The 23,656-nt window shown below is 50.5% G+C and overlaps 2 protein-coding genes across 6 annotated transcripts; one reads left to right on the forward strand and one right to left on the reverse strand.

The window, feature by feature from the left end:
* Window positions 1-1,160: 1,160 nt before the first annotated feature.
* idh3g (isocitrate dehydrogenase (NAD(+)) 3 non-catalytic subunit gamma) lies at window positions 1,161-9,283 on the reverse strand. 2 transcript variants are annotated; one of them, XM_066710159.1, is made up of 13 exons: window positions 9,168-9,283; window positions 6,240-6,662; window positions 5,671-5,768; window positions 5,331-5,446; window positions 5,034-5,094; window positions 4,736-4,868; window positions 4,354-4,487; window positions 4,158-4,260; window positions 2,656-2,802; window positions 2,463-2,557; window positions 1,902-1,962; window positions 1,668-1,780; window positions 1,161-1,516 (listed from the first exon to the last, which is right to left on the reverse strand). In XM_066710159.1, exons 4-12 carry the CDS (start codon window positions 5,395-5,397, stop codon window positions 1,676-1,678), a joined length of 906 nt encoding a protein of 301 aa, XP_066566256.1. In that variant the 5' UTR covers window positions 5,398-5,446; window positions 5,671-5,768; window positions 6,240-6,662; window positions 9,168-9,283; the 3' UTR covers window positions 1,161-1,516; window positions 1,668-1,675. The 2 variants fall into 2 exon arrangements, with proteins under 2 accessions (XP_066566256.1, XP_066566254.1); XM_066710157.1 differs by lacking the exon at window positions 9,168-9,283 and adding an exon at window positions 7,274-7,436.
* fam3a (FAM3 metabolism regulating signaling molecule A) lies at window positions 9,209-23,311 on the forward strand. 4 transcript variants are annotated; one of them, XM_066710161.1, is made up of 10 exons: window positions 9,209-9,344; window positions 18,329-18,427; window positions 18,598-18,708; window positions 19,147-19,170; window positions 19,318-19,441; window positions 19,530-19,588; window positions 20,842-20,892; window positions 21,060-21,144; window positions 22,071-22,197; window positions 22,314-23,311. In XM_066710161.1, the coding sequence occupies exons 2-10, from the start codon at window positions 18,415-18,417 to the stop codon at window positions 22,410-22,412; spliced, it is 693 nt and encodes a 230-aa protein (XP_066566258.1). In that variant the 5' UTR covers window positions 9,209-9,344; window positions 18,329-18,414; the 3' UTR covers window positions 22,413-23,311. The 4 variants fall into 4 exon arrangements, with proteins under 4 accessions (XP_066566258.1, XP_066566260.1, XP_066566257.1 ...); XM_066710163.1 differs by lacking the exon at window positions 9,209-9,344 and adding an exon at window positions 17,032-17,367 and having other exon boundaries at window positions 19,147-19,183; XM_066710160.1 differs by lacking the exon at window positions 9,209-9,344 and adding an exon at window positions 17,033-17,367.
* Window positions 23,312-23,656: the final 345 nt, after the last annotated feature.

Genomic DNA, 23,656 nt, shown 5'->3' on the forward strand with positions numbered 1-23,656 from the left:
AACGACCTTTTGTTGTGCTCCCACTCCCCCTCTGTGAGACTGATGCACTCAGCCTGCTCCTTTTGCTGGCTGAGAATGGCCACAAGCTCTCCTCCGCTTTAAGGCCCAACCGGTGCCTTGTTCATGACCTCACCCCTGAGGGTCGCTCCCTCTCCAGAGATAGAATTCAGGCCATCCAGAATATGCCAAAGCCTGTGACTAAACAGCAGATGATGTATGTTTTAGGTGTGGCCAGGTTCTGCCACCCATGGTTCATGGACTATGCTGCTCTGACGCAGCCCCTGCGTGATCTCACCTATCCAACCAAATTGTCTACCTCTGACCCCATCCAGTGGTGATCAGTCCTTCCTGGCTCTAAAACATGCCCTCATGGCCACACCACGATGAGGCAGGTCTTTCCTGCTCTGATCTTGTTGCCATGAGTGAGCCGCACGTGCATGTTCCTCACGCTGTACACTGCATCATACCTCCGGCACAGACCCAGCATCTCACACCAGCCACTCTCCTGCCCGCAGCCGATGCTGAAGCTCCACCCGTGTCCATTCGTCAAAAGACCCCCTGCCTAAACCTGAGGTTGAATTTTTCGTTGATGGCTCTCTTTGCTGTTATTTATACTAATCATTGTAATGTTTTAGGTTAATATTTTCATTTAAAGACCCTACTCCATTTGTGCGATCGTTTGCCTTTCGTTATTATACCACAGCGTTTAAAGAGCTATCAGTTAAAATAAGCGGTTTTGGCTCTTGTAGAGAGTTTGAAATGTCAGCGCTTCTACTGTTAACTGTATTATCGCCAGTCATTATAATGGAAGAAATACATTTTAAAAAACTGCTTGATTAATTAGAGATCAACAATCAATTCATTTAATCGATTAATCGGGTCTATTAATCAACTAATCGAGGCAGCCCTAATATATATATATAATTTCACACACACACACTCTCAGTCTCACTACTTTTCCAGTACATCACTATTTGAATATAGCCCGAGCGTGTTATACCCCTGTCCCGTGTGTGATAATCCTGGGGGTTGGAATTGGAGCCACAGTCAAGCAAATAGACAAGACATTCGATCGAGAGACCTGGCCAGCAAACCGCGCAGACACACAGCATTCACTGTCATCCGTACAGCAACACAGTCGAGAGGCCACAGGTTGCACCTTTATATTTTAGACTTCCTTTATTGGAACTGGAGAGGTTAATGAGCTTTTACACAATGACACACACAGCAGCAGGACCTCCCCACACACAGTAATGTAACTTGGTCATGATGCATAGGAATGGCGAACTGCCATGCTAAACTCTGAATAACATAACAATACAAAAATAATATTTCCCGCACCCATCGATCCATTAAATATCTAGGCAGCAAAGAGTCCTAATAAATAAAAAGAGAAAGTAAAATGAAAGTGGCGGCTGGATTTTCCTGATACAAACAGGCGTGTGTGTTGTGTGTCAATCAGTATACAGACACACAAGAACACACACAGTCACACATCTGTGGAACAGCAGTCCTCCTGGGGGAGAGGGGGAGAGAGAGAGAGTTTTACCTGTGTGCTCAGTACTCACAGTCAACTTTGTGTGTATGTTCAGGAGTCACCTGTTATCAGTGATACCAGTGTTCAGTTGTAACTCCATTCAGTGTTACCACTGTGTGCTCAGGGTTACCTGTGTGCTCAGTAGGCCTCAGTGGTCTGTGGGCCGCTGCTCTGGATCTGCCTCATGATGGACTGGACCACCTCTGAAGTCGTGCCCTGACCCCCGATGTCAGCCGTGTGCAGCTGGGGACACAGAGAGACGCTCACTATAGCACCTCAACACACTGCTGCTACTGACAGACAGACGGACAGACAGACGGACAGACAGACGCATGGACAGAGACACAGAGACTCAGAGTCATACCCGTGTCTCGTTCATGGTGGTGAGGATGGCATTCCGGATCAGACTGGCGTAGTCAAACAGCCTGGAGAGAGGGAGAGAGGGAGAGAGAGAGAGAGGTTAGAGTGTAGGGCTCAGCAATGTGCAGGACAGGCCAGTGATCAATACTGCAGGCGAATGGCCTCCTCTTGACTGGACACTTTCTCATGTTCTTAACCAAGGCCAGACAGAACAGGAGACACAGGAGAAGGGTGTGATGAAGTTTGGGCCACTTCATGGACGTCATGCAGTTACAAAGCAACCAAAGGGAGTCCTCTTGTATCTGAGAGTGTGTTCTTTAGAAAAACTTGAGACGTGTCTTGCCGACTGACCATCTCTGGAACGCTTCGTTATTATTGTTTTATTTCTTGGCAAAAAAAAATTATAATAACAAAGCGCTCCAGAGATGGTCAGCTGTCTGTCCGCTTCGTTGCAGCTGAATAAACTATTTTGGTATTATTTCAGTTAAATAGGGCTCTGAGTGTTCCTTGTCCATTTATTTATTGAGGGAGTAAAACAGTGGTAAGTTCTGCTCATCTCACGCACTTGAGGTGGTCCAGCATCATGCAGCTGGCCAGCAGCATGCCCGTGGGGTTGGCGATGTTCTTGTTAGCAATGCTTTTCCCTGTGTTTCTGGTGGCCTGAGAGGGAGGGGGAGAGAGAGAGGGTTACTGGGAGATAATTAATGTGGTCAGTGTCCAGCGCAGTCAGTGTCCAGCGTGGTCAGCGTCCTACTCACGGTCTCAAAGACGGCGTAGTTCCGGCCATAGTTTGCCCCGGGGACGAGCCCAGGCCCCCCTACCAGCCCGGCGCACACGTTGCTCACCACGTTGCCATACAGATTGGGCATCACCATGACATCAAACTGCTGCGGCTTCGAGACCAGCTGGAGGAGAGAGACAGGGGCGATCACAGACACGTGGACGGGGGAACACAGGTCAACAGACACAGACACAGGCGCAGGCGCAGGCGCGGGGAACAAATTGTACACTCTCCACTCACACTGTTCTACTTGTGATATCACTGACTAACACACCGATTGCCGGTTCTTGGCAGCGGAAAAAATGCTTTTCAAATGCAATGTTCTTATATTTAGGCTATAGCGCAAAACAATACATGATGTACACATACATTAGCATGGTATTACAAAATGTTTTATAGTAGGGTTTGGGCCTTCAAGCGCATATTCTGAAGATTCTCCATGTCCATTTCCAGTGGCTTGGTCTCGTTTCCGAGCTCCTCGAGTGCAGCTTGCCACTCATTCCTCGCACTGTCCAGATGGGACTTGCATCTCTGCCTCGCCACCAACGCACACTGCACAACTTCCTTTGTGATCTTTACATTGTCTACCGAGATCCTTACAATTCAACAATGATTCACTGCGACATTAAAGACTCCTCACACAAATGTTCAATTTCCATCTCCATATCGCTTGACCGTGAGAAAAGAGCAACAGCCCATTGCAAACTCTCCAAATATCTGCATACGCGGCATCGCTATCCTGCGATCATGTGAAGGCACATCGATCCGAACACTGGGAACAAAGTCTCTACATTCAGCGATGGTGTAACGACATTCGGTTGTTAATCTGTCTCCGCTTTAGAGCACCGACTCACCAATACTGCTAGATCGATGCTTTTCTGTCAAAACCGACACCACGCCTGCATTTTGTTCTTTGTATCCTCTTGCAGCCAATCTTCATATTCCTTCTTCTTAAGCCATGTCAAATTTTAATGACACCTTCCAGGCATTTTGAAACATTCAACAGCTTCTCCTAACTATAAGCAATTTCACACACTGCACTCACTCACAATATCACGCAGTTTGGTGTTCTACTAGCATCTAGTCTTGAGATCATGCAACGCTCTGACCAGCCAATAATAATAATAATAATAATTATAGCTTACGTGCCTTACAGTCTCATACCGACCCTAGAGATTGAGCAATTACAGTATTTTACTGAATACTCTGACAAATCAGAACGTGGGGGACATCACATTAAGATACTTCATACATTTATATTCAAGGACATTTGCACTTAATCACAAAATGTTTTTCAAGGTATTTCACTAATTACATTTCTGCGACACAAATCCAAGCACTTTTAGGACCTCGTGCGAACCCTGCACGGAGACCAGGACACGCAAACGCAGACAGACACTCAGACGCAGGCGCAGAGAGACGCGCAGACCCAGACACGCAGGCGCAGGCGCAGGCGCAGACGGGCGTACAGGGCTGTACCTGCATGGTGGTGTTGTCCACGATCATGCTGTCGAAGGCGATGTCAGGGTAGCCCGACGCCACCTCCCGGCAGCACTGCAGGAACAGCCCGTCCCCCAGCTTCCTGCACCGGGAGGAGGGGGGAGAGAGTTCTTATGAGAACACAGTGCTGGGACAGACACAGTGGGGGTTGGGGGGCAGACACAGAGACACTCACATGATGTTGGCCTTGTGCACGGCCGTGACCCTGCGGCGACCTTTCTCACGGGCCAATCGGAAGGCGTACTCCGCGATGCGCAGAGAGTTCATCTTGGTGATGATCTTTAGACTCTCCACCACCCCCGACACGCTCTGAGAGAGAGGGAGAGAGAGAGGGATGAAAGAGAGAGAGAGAAAAAACACCTTCAGTCTCATCTTAAATGCTCCTGCAGTTGAGGGGCTTTGCAATCAGAACATATTGGTCAGTCGAGGGCAGTGCAGGACAGTGGACTATCGATGGGAGCACCTGAGTGTCTTTAAGGTATGCAATGTTTAAAAGGATGAAAGCAACTAGCACCTGTACTCTCTCTCTCTCTCTCTCTCTCTCTCTGTCTCCTCACCTCGTGCTCCAGGTTGCTGTACTCCCCCTCCGTGTTCTCTCTGATGATCATGATGTCAATGTTGCGATGTCGCGTCTGGACCCCCGGCAGACTCTGGCAGTGGATCACATTGGCATACAGGTCCAGACTGGTACTGCAGGGGCACAGCGAGACACGCACACAGTGAGCCAGACACAGAAACAGACAGAGACAGACAGACAGCAAGGGGATGGAAACAGAACAAGGTACAGAGAGTAGGAGACACAGATGGACAGACACACAGAATAAGACAGTGAGAAAGACAGAAGGACGGACTCACCGCAGCAGGTTGTTCCTGGACTTGTGGGAGGGGGGCATGGTGTGGTTGGTCTCGATGTTGCCTGTGGACGGACAGACAGACAGGTCAGCCACAACTTACAGAACAACAAACGTAATGATTTGTCAGCTGTGTGTGTGTGACTGTGTGTGTGTGTGTGTGTGTGTGTGTGACTGTGTGTGTGTGTGTGTGTGTGTGACTGTGTGTGTGTGTGTGTGTGTGTGTGTGACTGTGTGACTGTGTGTGTGTGTGTGTGTGGTGGTGATGGGGGGGGGGGCTGACCCCTGTGTGACCCCCGACCTTTGAGTGCAACCCAGTTGCGGCGGATGGCGGTGATGGCGTTGTTGATGTCATCCTCCTCCGTCATGGCGGAGTTCACGTTCACCACCTCGAAATCCACCGGCACGCAGCAGAACCTGCGACACGCACATGGCTGTCACACGGGGGTGAACACACAACACACAGAACATGGCTGTGACACGAACATGGCTGTGACACGCACATGGGCTCCCACACACACGTGCACACACACACACACACACACACAGAGGAACTCGCATACAGCACTCGGCTCGCATAACACAGCCGAGACACACATGCAGGCAAGATGACTGCCACACACACACACGACTACAGGTACCTGAACAGCTCCCGGACGTGGCTCAGCAGCTCGGGCCCGATGCCGTCGCCTGGGATCAGCGTCACCGTGTGCCGCCCGCCGTACTTCGCTGGGGGGGGCTTGGGGGGGAGGGATTAGAGACACAGAGGCAAGATGTGAGAAGAGGCAGGGAGTGGGTCCGAGTTTGTGTGTGTGAGTGTGTTAGAGTGTGACAGCGGTTTGAGTGTGTGTTAGTGTGTGTGTTCATTAGTGAGAGAGTGTGTGTCATTGTGAGGGAGTGTCTTCATGAGTGTAAGGAGAGTGTGTGTTGGTGTGAGAGTTTGTTCATTAGTGTCAGAGAGTGTATTAGTGTGAGAGTTTGTTCATTAGTGTGAGAGAGTGTGTTAGTGTGAGAGTTTGTTCATTAGTGTGAGAGAGTGTGTTAGTGTGAGAGTTTGTTCGTAATTGTGTGAGGCAGTGAGTGTGTGTTGGTGTGAGAGTTTGTTCGTTAGTGTGAGGCAGTGAGTGTGTGTTGGTGTGAGAGTTTGTTCGTTAGTGTGAGGCAGTGAGTGTGTGTTGGTGTGCTTCTCACAAGAGGCGCTCATACTCACAATGATCTAGTTCAGGTTGTCAGAGTTGGGAGTGATGGAGGGGACAAGAGAATAGAAGAGAACAGAGAAGGTTATTCCAAACGAGGGGAGGGGTGTCCGTCCCTGAGAGACAGCCTGGGGACCCTCTGGAGAGACCGCAACACCCTTATTTAACAACAATGATAACAACACCGTGGAACAGCAGCACACGTCACACAGCTTCAGGGGGACGATCTGTGATCCATTTGCAGTAACCCTCTCCAGCTGCGGGGGTCTCGTTCAGGTTCAATGATTTAGACAAAGACACCGCAGAATCACACAAAGCAATGACTGCATGGCACACGGCTCGGACCTGTGCTGGGGACCCTGTGGGGGGGTGCAGATACTCACTGTGTAGGTCGATTTGTCCCGGGTACTGGACACTGCAGCGGCCCCTCCGAACACCTGCCAAGACACAGTCCACACACAGATTAACATCCCTGCGCTCGCTCACTCACTCACACACAGATCACCACCCCTGCACTCTCACTCATACACACATCAACCCCCCGTGCTCTCCATCTCTCCGATTGCTCGCTTTACTGACACGACAAGGTTACCACCTGTGAAAACGAGTGTAAAACAACATAGTGGAGCTGAAGGAGACAAATGTAAATGTGCAGTAACAGAGATAGACACACTGACTGTCAATCAGTGAGACACACAGGTGGACAAACTGTCAATCAGTGAGACACACAGGTGGACAAACTGACTGTCAATCAGTGAGACACAGACACACAGGTGGACACACTGTCAATCAGTGAGACACACAGGTGGACAAACTGACTGTCAATCAGTGAGACACACAGGTGGACACACTGTCAATCAGTGAGACACGGACACACAGACACTGTTACTGCACTCCGGCCAATTGAAGGCGATTCATAACATCTGAAGCGCATGACCGCAGCCCGCTGACTGACGGGTCTGACCTTGACTCCCTCTCCGCTCCGCCGAGTGCTTTTGACGGCCGCCACGCCATGACCGACTCCCCGTCCCGTAATAAAACCTCCTACCTTTACCGGGCCGAGCCGAGCGGAAAGCGCCGGCCGAAGCAGCCTGGACGCGGCCAGTACCGAGAAGGAGGGCGCCATGTTGACAGACCGAGTGTATGCGGGATGGAGCGCAGATCTGATGTCTATGGCACGGAGGTACACGGTTTTGCAGCCGCCGCGATATCTGTGTCACAGGAATCGGTGACAAAAGGAAAAAGAAAAAACACTGGAGAAGTGTCTGGCGCCCCCTGGCGGCCCGGAGACCTAACGCTGGATAGAGTACAGTCAAAGACCCTCTAAATACAATGTGTTTATACAACACTACACCTTACTGTGTTTATACCACAGTTCACTACACTTTACTGTGTTTTTTCCACAATACACCACACCACACTGAGTAATTATAACTTTAACTTTAATTTCTCACCTACGGAGATGGCATGAAACCTGGGTGTCATCTGTGATCATAATCTGTCATTTAGCTTAGAAACATTGCTAGACTGAGACAACTCCTCTCGTTACACTGAGAAATTGATACACGCATTTGTTACATCTAGATTGGATTACTGTAATGCCAATCTGCCAGGCAGCACAAACAGCTATTTCTGCACTTCAGTCCAAAATGCTGCTGCAAGAATCCTAACAAAAACATAAAAACATGAACACATCACTCCAGTATTGGCTTCTCTTCACTGGCTGCCCGTGCACTACAGGATACAATTTAAAGTGCTCTTACTAACATTTAAAGTACTTAAGGGACTGGCACCTCCCTACTAAAAGATCTCCTTATGGAATACACTCCAGGTCACCCATTGAGATCCCAGGAAGCCGGTTACTTAGTGCTCCCTAAAATACACAAGAAAAGTGCAGGTGGTCGAGCATTCAGTTACAGGGCCTGAAACTGTGGAACGATCTTCCAGCCAACGTAAGAGATGCCCCCTCTGTCTTTAAATCCCGGCTGCAGACACTTCTGTTCAGTCTCTGTTTTTCTAGCCCATAGTGCCGCTTGTGTGCCATGGACATGTGATGCACAGCCGTTTTGGAGATGTCCTGCACTGCATGACCAGTATCTGAGCACAACTGTCTTCTTGTCTTCCAGCAACAACCCCCTCTGAGGGGCCGACGAGCCACAACCCTCCTCAGAGGCCACCCACCACAGAGCGCTAACACAGCACCCACACCCCAAGGTCTGACGAGCCATCGCCACCCAAGGGCTGTTGATGGTCCAACCCCCCCACTCCGATGGCCGGTGAGAGACCCCCTCCAGAGGGAAGAGCAAAGCCAGCAGCACCGATCAAGAGCTTTCTGATCTCCTTGCTGCTGTAACTACACTGCCCAGAGGGGAGGCAGCCATTAGGCCTGGGCCCTAAGCCGTGGACCCCCAGAGATTCATCTTCTCCTGTAACAATCTGCCATCCATAGGGGTTTGTGTTTTTCTCTCCTTCGTGCCTAATGGCTTATTTTATGTTGGTTTACTTTATTTTAGCTAATTTAAACTGCTGAATGTTTATTGATTTATTTTATTTTTCATTTCACTCTGTAAAGTGCTCTGTGGCTGCCCTGCGAATGGCTCTATACAAATAAAAATTGATTTATTTATTTACTGTGTTTTACCGCAGTACACTAGAGTACACTTTACTATCAAATGGGACCATTGTGACGCACAGGACAAAATGTGTCGTAGCCTCATCTTTGTCTCACACAATGAACCCGCTAATGAATGAATCAAATAACCCCCTCTGCCTGGTCTCCGTCACTGCTCGGGACTTTCCGGCGCGGATTGCCGTGCGCTGCGCCCATTGGTCCGCCGCTCGGAGGAGGCGGGTCCGGGCCGCCCGTGTGCCGGAGGCCGCTCTCACCTGCGCAGGTGCGGCCGCGGTGTGTGTGCGTGAGCCGGTGCGGCAGTGCGGGTTACCCTTCACGGTGTTGAGCCTCCTGCTGCACACTGACTGCGGGCGCCGCTGGGGCTGAGGTACCGGTCTCCTGCAGAGCGGGGCGATGGGGCTGCTTTCATTCCGCTCCACGCAACAGTGCGGGACCGCAGCCGACTGACACGTAGCAGACGAGGCCGAAGCCGAGAGACGGAGGCACGGTGAGAGAGAGACAGAGCAGCGGCACCGTTCACTGCTGTGTGTGTGTGTGTGTGTGTGTGTGTGTGTGTGTGTGTCTTTCCCACTTCACTGCTGTGTGTGTGTCTTTCCCACTTCACTGCTGTGTGTGTGTCTTTCCCACTTCACTGCTGTGTGTGTGTCTTTCCCACTTCACTGCTGTGTGTGTGTCTTTCCCACTTCACTGCTGTGTGTGTGTCTTTCCCACTTCACTGCTGTGTGTGTGTCTTTCCCACTTCACTGCTGTGTGTGTGTCTTTCCCACTTCACTGCTGTGTGTGTGTCTTTCCCACTTCACTGCTGTGTGTGTGTCTTTCCCACTTCACTGCTGTGTGTGTGTCTTTCCCACTTCACTGCTGTGTGTGTGTCTTTCCCACTTCACTGCTGTGTGTGTGTCTTTCCCACTTCACTGCTGTGTGTGTGTCTTTCCCACTTCACTGCTGTGTGTGTGTCTTTCCCACTTCACTGCTGTGTGTGTGTCTTTCCCACTTCACTGCTGTGTGTGTGTCTTTCCCACTTCACTGCTGTGTGTGTGTCTTTCCCACTTCACTGCTGTGTGTGTGTGTGTGTGTGTGTGTGTGTGTCTTTCCCACTTCACTGCTGTGTGTGTGTGTGTGTGTCTTTCCCACTTCACTGCTGTGTGTGTGTGTGTGTCTTTCCCACTTCACTGCTGTGTATGTGTGTGTGTGTGTCTTTCCCACTTCACTGCTGTGTATGTGTGTGTGTGTGTCTTTCCCACTTCACTGCTGTGTATGTGTGTGTGTGTGTCTTTCCCACTTCACTGCTGTGTATGTGTGTGTGTGTGTCTTTCCCACTTCACTGCTGTGTGTGTGTGTGTGTGTCTTTCCCACTTCACTGCTGTGTGTGTGTGTGTGTGTGTCTTTCCCACTTCACTGCTGTGTGTGTGTGTGTGTGTGTCTTTCCCACTTCACTGCTGTGTGTGTGTGTGTGTGTGTCTTTCCCACTTCACTGCTGTGTGTGTGTGTGTGTGTGTCTTTCCCACTTCACTGCTGTGTGTGTGTGTGTGTGTGTCTTTCCCACTTCACTGCTGTGTGTGTGTGTGTGTGTGTGTGTCTTTCCCACTTCACTGCTGTGTGTGTGTGTGTGTGTGTGTGTCTTTCCCACTTCACTGCTGTGTGTGTGTGTGTGTGTGTGTGTGTGTCTTTCCCACTTCACTGCTGTCTGTGTGTGTGTGTGTGTGTGTGTCTTTCCCACTTCACTGCTGTCTGTGTGTGTGTGTGTGTCTTTCCCACTTCACTGCTGTCTGTGTGTGTGTGTGTGTCTTTCCCACTTCACTGCTGTGTGTGTGTGTGTGTGTCTTTCCCACTTCACTGCTGTGTGTGTGTGTGTGTGTCTTTCCCACTTCACTGCTGTGTGTGTGTGTGTGTGTGTCTTTCCCACTTCACTGCTGTGTGTGTGTGTGTGTGTCTTTCCCACTTCACTGCTGTGTGTGTGTGTGTGTGTGTGTGTGTGTGTCTTTCCCACTTCACTGCTGTGTGTGTGTGTGTGTGTCTTTCCCACTTCACTGCTGTGTGTGTGTGTGTGTGTCTTTCCCACTTCACTGCTGTGTGTGTGTGTGTGTGTCTTTCCCACTTCACTGCTGTGTGTGTGTGTGTGTGTCTTTCCCACTTCACTGCTGTGTGTGTGTGTGTGTCTTTCCCACTTCACTGCTGTGTGTGTGTGTGTGTGTGTGTCTTTCCCACTTCACTGCTGTGTGTGTGTGTGTGTGTGTGTCTTTCCCACTTCACTGCTGTGTGTGTGTGTGTGTCTTTCCCACTTCACTGCTGTGTGTGTGTGTGTGTCTTTCCCACTTCACTGCTGTGTGTGTGTGTGTGTCTTTCCCACTTCACTGCTGTGTGTGTGTGTGTGTGTGTGTCTTTCCCACTTCACTGCTGTGTGTGTGTGTGTGTGTGTCTTTCCCACTTCACTGCTGTGTGTGTGTGTGTGTCTTTCCCACTTCACTGCTGTGTGTGTGTGTGTGTGTCTTTCCCACTTCACTGCTGTGTGTGTGTGTGTGTGTGTCTTTCCCACTTCACTGCTGTGTGTGTGTGTGTGTGTCTTTCCCACTTCACTGCTGTGTGTGTGTGTGTGTGTCTTTCCCACTTCACTGCTGTGTGTGTGTGTGTGTGTGTCTTTCCCACTTCACTGCTGTGTGTGTGTGTGTGTGTGTGTGTCTTTCCCACTTCACTGCTGTGTGTGTGTGTGTGTGTGTGTGTCTTTCCCACTTCACTGCTGTGTGTGTGTGTGTGTGTGTGTGTCTTTCCCACTTCACTGCTGTGTGTGTGTGTGTGTGTGTGTGTCTTTCCCACTTCACTGCTGTGTGTGTGTGTGTGTGTCTTTCCCACTTCACTGCTGTGTGTGTGTGTGTGTCTTTCCCACTTCACTGCTGTGTGTGTGTGTGTGTCTTTCCCACTTCACTGCTGTGTGTGTGTGTGTGTCTTTCCCACTTCACTGCTGTGTGTGTCTTTCCCACTTCACTGCTGTGTGTGTCTTTCCCACTTCACTGCTGTGTGTGTGTCTTTCCCACTTCACTGCTGTGTGTGTGTCTTTCCCACTTCACTGCTGTGTGTGTGTCTTTCCCACTTCACTGCTGTGTGTGTGTCTTTCCCACTTCACTGCTGTGTGTGTGTGTCTTTCCCACTTCACTGCTGTGTGTGTGTGTGTGTCTTTCCCACTTCACTGCTGTGTGTGTGTGTGTGTCTTTCCCACTTCACTGCTGTGTGTGTGTGTGTGTCTTTCCCACTTCACTGCTGTGTGTGTGTGTGTGTCTTTCCCACTTCACTGCTGTGTGTGTGTGTGTGTCTTTCCCACTTCACTGCTGTGTGTGTGTGTGTGTCTTTCCCACTTCACTGCTGTGTGTGTGTCTTTCCCACTTCACTGCTGTGTGTGTGTCTTTCCCACTTCACTGCTGTGTGTGTGTGTGTGTCTTTCCCACTTCACTGCTGTGTGTGTGTGTGTGTCTTTCCCACTTCACTGCTGTGTGTGTGTGTGTGTCTTTCCCACTTCACTGCTGTGTGTGTGTGTGTGTGTCTTTCCCACTTCACTGCTGTGTGTGTGTGTGTGTCTTTCCCACTTCACTGCTGTGTGTGTGTGTGTGTCTTTCCCACTTCACTGCTGTGTGTGTGTGTGTGTCTTTCCCACTTCACTGCTGTGTGTGTGTGTGTGTCTTTCCCACTTCACTGCTGTGTGTGTGTCTTTCCCACTTCACTGCTGTGTGTGTGTGTGTGTCTTTCCCACTTCACTGCTGTGTGTGTGTGTGTGTCTTTCCCACTTCACTGCTGTGTGTGTGTGTGTGTCTTTCCCACTTCACTGCTGTGTGTGTGTGTGTGTCTTTCCCACTTCACTGCTGTGTGTGTGTGTGTGTCTTTCCCACTTCACTGCTGTGTGTGTGTCTTTCCCACTTCACTGCTGTGTGTGTGTGTGTCTTTCCCACTTCACTGCTGTGTGTGTGTGTGTGTCTTTCCCACTTCACTGCTGTGTGTGTGTCTTTCCCACTTCACTGCTGTGTGTGTGTCTTTCCCACTTCACTGCTGTGTGTGTGTCTTTCCCACTTCACTGCTGTGTGTGTGTCTTTCCCACTTCACTGCTGTGTGTGTGTGTGTGTCTTTCCCACTTCACTGCTGTGTGTGTGTGTGTGTCTTTCCCACTTCACTGCTGTGTGTGTGTGTGTGTCTTTCCCACTTCACTGCTGTGTGTGTGTGTGTGTCTTTCCCACTTCACTGCTGTGTGTGTGTGTGTGTCTTTCCCACTTCACTGCTGTGTGTGTGTGTGTGTCTTTCCCACTTCACTGCTGTGTGTGTGTGTGTGTCTTTCCCACTTCACTGCTGTGTGTGTGTGTGTGTCTTTCCCACTTCACTGCTGTGTGTGTGTCTTTCCCACTTCACTGCTGTGTGTGTGTCTTTCCCACTTCACTGCTGTGTGTGTGTGTGTGTCTTTCCCACTTCACTGCTGTGTGTGTGTGTGTGTCTTTCCCACTTCACTGCTGTGTGTGTGTGTGTGTGTCTTTCCCACTTCACTGCTGTGTGTGTGTCTTTCCCACTTCACTGCTGTGTGTGTGTCTTTCCCACTTCACTGCTGTGTGTGTGTGTCTTTCCCACTTCACTGCTGTCTGTGTGTGTCTTTCCCACTTCACTGCTGTCTGTGTGTGTCTTTCCCACTTCACTGCTGTCTGTGTGTGTGTGTGTGTCTTTCCCACTTCACTGCTGTCTGTGTGTGTGTGTCTTTCCCACTTCACTGCTGTCTGTGTGTGTGTGTCTTTCCCACTTCACTGCTGTCTGTGTGTGTGTGTCTTTCCCACTTCACTGCTGTCTGTGTGTGTGTGTCTTTCCCACTTCACTGCTGTCTGTGTGTGTGTGTCTTTCCCACTTCACTGCTGTCTGTGTGTGTGTGTCTTTCCCACTTCACTGCTGTCTGTGTGTGTGTGTCTTTCCCACTTCACTGCTGTGTGTGTGTGTGTGTCTTTCCCACTTCACTGCTGTCTGTGTGTGTGTGTCTTTCCCACTTCACTGCTGTCTGTGTGTGTGTGTCTTTCCCACTTCACTGCTGTCTGTGTGTGTCTTTCCCACTTCACTGCTGTCTGTGTGTGTCTTTCCCACTTCACTGCTGTCTGTGTGTGTGTGTGTGTCTTTCCCACTTCACTGCTGTCTGTGTGTGTGTGTCTTTCCCACTTCACTGCTGTCTGTGTGTGTGTGTCTTTCCCACTTCACTGCTGTCTGTGTGTGTGTGTCTTTCCCACTTCACTGCTGTGTGTGTGTGTGTGTCTTTCCCACTTCACTGCTGTGTGTGTGTCTTTCCCACTTCACTGCTGTGTGTGTGTCTTTCCCACTTCACTGCTGTGTGTGTGTGTGTGTGTCTTTCCCACTTCACTGCTGTGTGTGTGTGTGTGTCTTTCCCACTTCACTGCTGTGTGTGTGTGTGTGTCTTTCCCACTTCACTGCTGTGTGTGTGTGTGTGTGTCTTTCCCACTTCACTGCTGTGTGTGTGTGTGTGTCTTTCCCACTTCACTGCTGTGTGTGTGTGTGTGTCTTTCCCACTTCACTGCTGTGTGTGTGTGTGTGTCTTTCCCACTTCACTGCTGTGTGTGTGTGTGTGTCTTTCCCACTTCACTGCTGTGTGTGTGTGTGTGTCTTTCCCACTTCACTGCTGTGTGTGTGTGTGTGTCTTTCCCACTTCACTGCTGTGTGTGTGTCTTTCCCACTTCACTGCTGTGTGTGTGTCTTTCCCACTTCACTGCTGTGTGTGTGTTCTTTCCCACTTCACTGCTGTCTGTGTGTGTCTTTCCCACTTCACTGCTGTCTGTGTGTGTCTTTCCCACTTCACTGCTGTCTGTGTGTGTCTTTCCCACTTCACTGCTGTCTGTGTGTGTGTGTGTGTCTTTCCCACTTCACTGCTGTCTGTGTGTGTGTGTCTTTCCCACTTCACTGCTGTCTGTGTGTGTGTGTCTTTCCCACTTCACTGCTGTCTGTGTGTGTGTGTCTTTCCCACTTCACTGCTGTCTGTGTGTGTGTGTCTTTCCCACTTCACTGCTGTCTGTGTGTGTGTGTCTTTCCCACTTCACTGCTGTCTGTGTGTGTGTGTCTTTCCCACTTCACTGCTGTGTGTGTGTGTGTGTCTTTCCCACTTCACTGCTGTCTGTGTGTGTGTGTCTTTCCCACTTCACTGCTGTCTGTGTGTGTGTGTCTTTCCCACTTCACTGCTGTCTGTGTGTGTGTGTCTTTCCCACTTCACTGCTGTCTGTGTGTGTGTGTCTTTCCCACTTCACTGCTGTCTGTGTCTGTGTGTCTTTCCCACTTCACTGCTGTCTGTGTCTGTGTGTGTGTGTGTGTGTGTGTGTTTCCCACTTCACTGCGTGTGTGTCTTTCCCACTTCACTGCTGTCTGTGTGTGTGTGTCTTTCCCACTTCACTGCTGTCTGTGTGTGTGTGTCTTTCCCACTTCACTGCTGTCTGTGTCTGTGTGTCTTTCCCACTTCACTGCTGTCTGTGTCTGTGTGTGTGTGTGTGTGTGTGTGTTTCCCACTTCACTGCTGTGTGTGTGTGTGTGTCTTTCCCACTTCACTGCTGTGTGTGTGTGTGTCTTTCCCACTTCACTGCTGTGTGTGTGTGTGTCTTTCCCACTTCACTGCTGTGTGTGTGTGTGTCTTTCCCACTTCACTGCTGTGTGTGTGTGTGTCTTTCCCACTTCACTGCTGTGTGTGTGTGTGTCTTTCCCACTTCACTGCTGTGTGTGTGTCTTTCCCACTTCACTGCTGTGTGTGTGTCTTTCCCACTTCACTGCTGTGTGTGTGTCTTTCCCACTTCACTGCTGTGTGTGTGTGTGTGTCTTTCCCACTTCACTGCTGTGTGTGTGTGTGTGTCTTTCCCACTTCACTGCTGTGTGTGTGTGTGTGTGTGTCTTTCCCACTTCACTGCTGTGTGTGTGTGTCTTTCCCACTTCACTGCTGTGTGTGTGTGTCTTTCCCACTTCACTGCTGTGTGTGTGTGTCTTTCCCACTTCACTGCTGTGTGTGTGTGTGTCTTTCCCACTTCACTGCTGTGTGTGTGTGTGTCTTTCCCACTTCACTGCTGTGTGTGTGTCTTTCCCACTTCACTGCTGTGTGTGTGTGTGTGTGTGTGTGTCTTTCCCACTTCACTGCTGTGTGTGTGTGTGTCTTTCCCACTTCACTGCTGTGTGTGTGTGTGTGTGTGTCTTTCCCACTTCACTGCTGTGTGTGTGTGTGTGTCTCTTTCCCACTTCACTGCTGTGTGTGTGTGTCTTTCCCACTTCACTGCTGTGTGTGTGTCTTTCCCACTTCACTGCTGTGTGTGTGTCTTAACCCACTTCACTGCTGTGTGTTGTGTGTGTTCTTTCCCACTTCACTGCTGTGTGTGTGTGTGTGTGTCTTTCCCACTTCACTGCTGTGTGTGTGTTTTGTCTCTTTCCCACTTCACTGCTGTGTGTGTGTGTGTGTGGTCTTTCCCACTTCACTGCTGTGTGTGTGTGTGTGTGTGTCTTTCCCACTTCACTGCTGTGTGTGTGTGTGTGTGTGTCTTTCCCACTTCACTGCTGTGTGTGTGTGTGTGTGTTTTACTTCACTGCTGTGTGTGTGTGTGTGTGTGCTTTCCCACTTCACTGCTGTGTGTTGTGTGTGTGTCTTTCCCACTTCACTGCTGTGTGTGTGTGTGTGTGTGTGTCTTTCCCACTTCACTGCTGTGTGTGTGTGTGTGTGTCTTTCCCACTTCACTGCTGTGTGTGTGTGTGTGTGTGTCTTTCCACTTCACTGCTGTGTGTGTGTGTGTGTGTGTGTGTCTTTCCCACTTCACTGCTGTGTGTGTGGTGTGTGTGTGTCTTTCCCACTTCACTGCTGTGTGTGTGTGTGTGTGTGTCTTTCCCACTTCACTGCTGTGTGTGTGTGTGTGTGTGTTGTCTTTCCCACTTCACTGCTGTGTGTGTGTGTGTGTGTGTGTCGTACTCACTTGTGTGTGTTTCCCACTTCACTGCTGTGTGGTGTGGTCTTTCCACTTCACTGCTGTGTGTGTGTGTTGTTGTGTCTTCCCACTTCACTGCTGTGTGTGTGTGTGTTATGTGTTTCCACTTCAACTGCTGTGTGTGTGTGTGTGTGTGTGTGTGTCTTTCCCACTTCACTGCTGTGTGTGTGTGTGTGTGTGTCTCACTTCACTGCTGTGTGTGTTGTGTGTGTGTCTTTCCCACTTCACTTCAGCGCTGTGTTGTGTGCGTCTCCCCCGCAACACGGCCCGTCGGGCCTGTCGGGTCGTCTCGGGAGGCTGTCAGGGCAGAGACTCGCTCGCTGTGCAAACGCTGCAGCTTTACCGGCGTGTCCGCGGCGACCTTCCTCCCCGGAGCAGCGACCTGCTCGCCCGGTGCCTCCCTCGTCACCCGTGTTTGTCCTGTAAACTGTCCGCCCGGCCGCGCCGCAGTGGGAGAGACGGGGGTGTAGTCAGACTGCAGCCTTCACTGCATACACTGAGGCTGCGCTGTAGCGCCGGGCTGGAGGCTGTCGGAGCGGCCAGGTAAATAACTCGCTTCTGCCGTTAGACGCGACAGGGATGCACGACGCTGGCGGGACTGACGCCGCAGTCGTGCGGGACTGGAGCCCCAGCGCCGCGTACGGTGGCGGAAGGCGCGGCGGCGCTGTGTTTGCGGTGAAACGTGTCGCCTGCTCTCGCTTCCGGCGCCACAAAGTGTCATTTTCTCCACAGCGCGGACTGACGATGTGTCGATTAAATTCGGCCATTTTGTGACGTTTGTCGATTTGTATTTGTTGTCCGCCCAGTCTTTGCGTGTGTCGACGAGACAAGCCTCCCCGCGTTTGGCGTGTATGCGCCGGCCGAGCTCGGCAGGCAAACCCGTGGACCCGTTATGCGAAAGGCCGTCTTATTCCAATGGGGAAAAACATTGAATGCATTAAAAAGCAATCATATATGTAATCGTTTTAAATGTGTTTATTTATATATATATATATATATATATATATATATATATATATATATATATATATATATATATAATTAGAAAAAACAGTAGTTTAATTCGAAATGTGGTGTGTTAGTACGATTCAATTTCTATGTCGGTGTGGCAATAGTGAAGGGCAGGAAGACTGATTGGGCAAAATGCCTCAAACGAAAGTGTAAGTGGGAATATGCGGCCCTGTCTGCGTGGAGGAAGGAGCACGATCCCGTTAATTGTAACAGGTTTAATGCATGGCCAGTGCTGTCTCCCCGTGGTATTCATACAGATGCCTTTATGGCCACTGTTATTCTGCTTCACTCTCGACCTCTGGCCCTTGTTGGTGTTGCCCTGTTACAGACCTCCACCACTCTGAGTGTAAACCAGTGAAGAGAGCTCAAGAAGGGGGGGGGGACTGTGGACCTTTGCTGTGTTGTGAGTCTGGTTTTCTGGTGGTGGGGGGGTACTGACTGTTTTAGCCATTTTGAATGTGTATTTAATTTAATCTTCATGTCTGTTATCCAGGGACAGTGGGCACTGGGTAACCTGCACTCCTCTCTTCCTGCCCCTCCAGCACCCTCTGCCTGGGTGAGACGCGCTGTGCTGAGAGCATGAGGCTGGCCGGTGGGTACTGGACCCTTAAAATACAGTGTTGGGGGGAGGGATTACAATAGCACTGTGCAGGGGAGTTATAGAGGTCTGTTGTGGACTGAGCATTGGAGTACAGGTGTGCTGAGAGTGTATTAACCCTTCTCCCTCTCTCACCCACCCCCCACTCCCCCCCCCCCCACCAGGCCCGTTGCGTGTCCTGGCTGTGATTTTGACAGTGGGGGCCACCTGGATCCTCGCCAGTGCCATACTGGGAACGGACGGGGGCATTGTACTGGTGCGGCAGCTACTGAGCGGTGAGGGACTTGACCTGTCCTCTCTCTGTAATGCATATAATGAACACAGCAATTAAAAGTAGATCAATTAAACACACACTAGGAAACATTAGTTGTGTGTTTTGTTTGACTGGATGCCAATGCAAAGCCGTCTGTAAGAACAAAGAATATTGGTTTAAGAAGGGCTTTCACATGAGGTGAATGTTTCGCAATTCACCAGTGCGTGTGTAGTTTTCATGTGTTCGTCCCTGAATAAAACAGTGTTTACAGTTCAGTTGCATGTGCTGATGTGAGCCGGTTATTTAGATGGAGTAGAAGTCAGAGAGAACTGTCTCTCTCTCTCTCCACCTCTCCCTCTCATGGAGAATTGCAGTGTTGGCTTTGACTTGGGGTTCATTCTGAAGCTCACAGGCATTCATCTCTCTCCTTCTCCCTCTCCCCCCCCCCCCCCCCCCCCAGCTCCCAATGATCAGCCCACTCCAGGTAAGTAGTACAGGTGAGCTGTGTGGCAAGACTGGGGGTGTGTGTGTGTGTGTGTGGCGGGCTGTGTGTGCACGTGCATTTCATTGATACAAAACCATATTATTGGTAAATTGCGTATGACTCTTGTTCCCATCTCTCCCCCTGCAGAGCCGCGGCCGCGCAGGTACAAGTGTGGGCTGCCCTCCCCCTGCCCTGAGAAGCACTTCGCCTTTCGCATCGTCAGTGGAGCCGCCAATGTTATCGGGCCCAAGATCTGCCTGGAGGACCACATGTGGGTCTGACTGTGTGTGTGTATGTCATGGACAGCATGTGGGTCTGTGTGCACCTCAGTTTAACCTGCCCCCTCTCTGTCCCCTCAGCCTGGTCAGCAGTGTGAAGAACAACGTGGGTCGAGGGTTGAACATCGCTCTGGTCAATGGTAAACTCCAAACAACTGTCCCATATCCATCGATTGAGCCATGCAGATTATACACGCCTTCTCCTAACACTGTAGTCCAGCTGGGTGCTGTGAGCTTCAAACATGTGCCACGGACTCCTGTGTGAAGATTGTATTCTACAAAAAGCCCCGTGACTGTCGGAGGGTCTGGTTTGTGTTGTGTGTGTTGTGCACAGGGTCAGAGGGTAGGCCAGTACAGTGATTCGCACTGGCTTCGAATGCTGCAATTTGCCAGCATGTGTCGTTCACACAGACAACTGAACGCTGGCATGGAAACAAGACGCTACAGAAGCCTGTGGGTTCGGGAGACATGGGCCGGTACTCTGGACGTGTTTGTAAAAGTTTGATAATTTCCCCATTTTGCCAGTTTCCTTACACTGTGTTTACTGGGCTCTTGGTTCTGACCAGGGCAGCGGTTCGGTTCGGACTCGCTATCCAATAACAAATAGTCGGGAAGGAAAAGCAAACGATATGTCACTGACCAGGTCATCAGTAGTGTGGTTGTGTGTTTTTGCGGTACAGTCACTGGACCCAGCGCTCACAGATCTGAACCAGTGAAGCCAGTATGAGACTCGGCTCTCGTTTCTGGTCGCGTAACGAGAGGCGTTGTGGTGGGTCTTGACGCACTGCAGCAAAGTTACATCAACTAAATACATGACAAAAAATCAAGACATTGTGCGTGTATCTATCTATACCCACAGTCTGAGATTGATCGATTGCTGAAAACAACTCATTTTATAAAGTTTGACATTACTGCCTTAAAATCTGATTAAATAACTTGAAACAAACCACTGTATAGAGATTATATTTTGCAAATAGTTACATCACATCCGTCACCAACCTGTGGTTCATCAGTAACACTCAGAAGTGCTGCGACTGCTTTATTCTCAACCTCCGCCATTTCAATGGACCTGGTCCGTTTCTCGTTACGGTCACAAGTTCTTGTCCAAAGGTGGCTGAACCTGGTTGTGTTGTGGTCAAAACACGCCCCTATTCTGACTGCTTACGTCAGTTAGCTGACGCACTGTGTTTTGACAACGCCAGGACGTGACGCGTCATTTGCCAGCATTCCTGCTCCTGCTCCATTCACACAGACCCGTTGCCGGTGGAAAATTTGCTGGTATTTAAATGCATTTCACACAGACCTTGCTGACAAAATGCCACCAAATAGCCAGCATTTGTTTCAGTGTGAATGGAGATTTTTAGTGTTTATAGTGACTGTCTTTCTCTCTCAGGGGTGACCGGGGAGCTGTTGGACACAAAGCACTTTGACATGTGGGCCGGAGGTGAGTGGAGTCCGATTAACTAGACCCTAGCCCAAAATAATTGGACACTGACCCAAGCACGGGCACTCTCTCTCTCTCTCTCAAATGTTCTGAGGTTCTAAGTGCAAAACCCCTCAACTCCAGGAGCATTTCAGATGAGACTGAAGGTGCTCTCTCTCTCTCTCTAGATGTGGGGGAGCTGTTGAAGTTCCTCAGGCCGCTGCACGAGGGCACCCTGGTGTTTGCAGCCTCGTACGACGACCCCTCCACGAAGTGAGTCTCTCGCACACACACACACACATACACACTCACTCACTGTCTCTCACTGGGTGTGTCTCCTTCCATTTCAAATTGAAAGTGCTCTCTTGGCAGCACCAGAATAGGTATTGACAGTGCATTAAGAAATGTTTACACACACATGCATGCATATATTTATGGACAGCAAAAATAAAATAATCCTCTGAATTTATACAAATAAAAGTAGATGAATCCATGTAATCAAATTAATGAATGTAAACAACAGCGCTGGACTCGGACAGCAGTCCCGTCTCCCGGAGAAGAACTCAGTTGGTTTAGTGCCAGTTTTTATACCACATTTCTGCTCAGAATGCATTGATTTAATTGTATAAAACACTTTACTCCCTATTCCACTGTGTAGTAGTTTGTAATCTGTTCGCCCTGGATAAGGGCATCTGCCATCATCATACTAGTTTTTTGTGCCAGATAGAATCGAATGCTTTTGAAAAGTGATTTAAACAAGCAAAACAATCCCTCTTGGGTCAGGTGGACAGGGGGGTGTAGATATGGCCTGTAGTGTGGTGTTGGAAGCCAGTCTGAGTCGGGACGCTGTGCTCGGTCAGGAAGGCCGGTATCCGGGCCTGGACACCGCACAACACCTTCCCCGGGGTGCGGCTCACAGTGGTTATCTGGGTCAAATCCGTCTCCGCTCTTATAAACCCGGGGACACGAGTCCTGGGTTCCCGGTGTCGGAGACGCAGCCGGGATGAAGCCGTGAAGCCAAGCGGTGTGAGTGCGGCGGCGTCCTGCGGCTCAGGGCTGCCGTTTCTGAGCCCTGCTGTTTTGCTGCTCTGCTGCTCTCTGAGTGTCTCCTGGGTTTTGATCATTTTGAATGCATAGACCCAGTCCTATTGACCTGTCCCCATGATGTTGACCTGGCCCATGTCCCTGTCGCTGTCCAGGCTGAACGAGGAGGCGCGCCGGCTGTTCGAGGAGCTGGGCAGCAGTGCGATCAGGGAGCTGGCCTTCAGGGACAGCTGGGTGTTTGTGGGGGCCAAGGGCATCGACAGTAAGAGTCCCTTCGAGCAGGTCAGCCCCCCCGCACTGTGCCTCACAGCAGCACTCTGTGCGTCTGTCTCTCTGTGCGTCTGTCTCTCTGTGCGTCTGTCTCTCTGTGTCTGTCTGACGGCTCCTGTGTTTCGCAGCGGATGAAGAACAGCAAGCTGACCAACAAGTACGAGGGCTGGCCTGAGGCGCTAGAGATGGATGGCTGTGTGCCGCAGCGCCCCCCCGAGGAGGCGTAGCCACATGGCACGGCGCCGGCACAGCGTCCCACGGAGACGACGGGGGCAGGGGGGGCAACTGACGGTCCAAAATAAACAGCAAGTGAACTGTGGGGGAAGAAACCTGAACTCATACTGCACTGCTGCCCCCAGGGACTGAAATGCCCCTATACCCCCCCACCCCAGGACTGGCTGTGTGTGGCAGTGAGGAGGGGCAGCTGCCCTTCAACTCGTGTGTGTATGGGTGTGTGTGGGTGTTGGGAGGGGCGCACGCAAGGCTCTCTTGGTAGAAAATGTATATATATATATTTTTTTGTATTTACTTTTGTCCGTCAGTGACTGGGCCGCTTCGGGACAGCAGCTAGTTCTGGACACTGTTGTGGAGTGGGCTGGGGGGGGTGGGTGTCGGTCCTATCCGAGGGGCCGCAGTGCTGGGTGAGAGTGGGGTGGACTGGTGCTGATGCTCATGGGGGTATTGTGTGACTTGCCCAGCCTGATGGGGAAGACATGAATCCAATCTCAAATCCAGGCCCAGTTTGTATGCCCCTGTGTCAGAAAAGCTGTAAGGTTTGATTTGCTGCAGTCTTCTGCAGTAGGACCAGTCTGTCAGTAATTTGGTTACGATGGGCACGGCGTACTCCACTCTTCAGGTGTGGCGAGGTGTCCCGGTCGGGACCACGCGGCGAATAATGGACAGAGCTGCCATTTCTTCCTCTGAAAGCGCAATGGCGTGTCGCAATGTTCGACCCCGGAGTTGCGAGCTGCTTGTTGATGTTCAGTGTGTGTGTGCGTGTGCGTGTGCTCACTTCATAAAACTGTCAGACCAGACCTGGGCCTGTCTTTGGAGAATAAACCCTCAATGACACTTCTCATTTGTTTTTATATGAATAAATGTGCATTTGCTGTTCCTCTAGACCCTACGTGATCTCTCTCTCTCCGTTTATATAACACTGCACAATCCCATAATATCTGCTGTAGTGAACTGAACGAGTGCGGTTGGCCGAGGACGATCACGGTGCTGTGGGTTCAATGCTGGGCTGCAGCGGCAAGGTCCGTCCTGCGGGGGGAGACTGTGTGAAGCGCGTCCTTCACAGGACTGAGTGTGGTGGGTGGCCACAGGAGGAGTGCAGATAGAGCGCAGCAATGGGGTTCATGAGTGGGGCATCAGCACTGCAGCCGTGGCTCATATTCACAATGCTGCTGTGAATAGTTTATTATACAGTTATATATATTATACTCACAGTACACAGTGAACGCACAGTGTC

This window comes from Amia ocellicauda, chromosome 7, assembly GCF_036373705.1.
Source record: "Amia ocellicauda isolate fAmiCal2 chromosome 7, fAmiCal2.hap1, whole genome shotgun sequence".
Classification (NCBI taxonomy): Eukaryota; Metazoa; Chordata; class Actinopteri; order Amiiformes; family Amiidae; genus Amia; species Amia ocellicauda.

Bases quoted from the DNA above. Each gene is read 5' to 3' on its own strand.
- idh3g (XM_066710159.1), bottom strand. From the start codon at position 5,397: ATGACGGAGGAGGATGACATCAACAACGCCATCACCGCCATCCGCCGC. The intron at 4,261-4,353 runs GTGAGTGTCTCT...CTCCCGGTGCAG, and splicing joins GTGCACAAGGCCAACATCAT to GAAGCTGGGGGACGGGCTGT. The intron at 1,781-1,901 runs GTATGACTCTGA...CTGTGTCCCCAG, and splicing joins CCACCATGAACGAGACACGG to CTGCACACGGCTGACATCGG.
- fam3a (XM_066710161.1), top strand. The intron at 19,442-19,529 runs GTGGGTCTGACT...CTGTCCCCTCAG, and splicing joins ATCTGCCTGGAGGACCACAT to CCTGGTCAGCAGTGTGAAGA. The intron at 21,145-22,070 runs GTGAGTCTCTCG...GTCGCTGTCCAG, and splicing joins TACGACGACCCCTCCACGAA to GCTGAACGAGGAGGCGCGCC.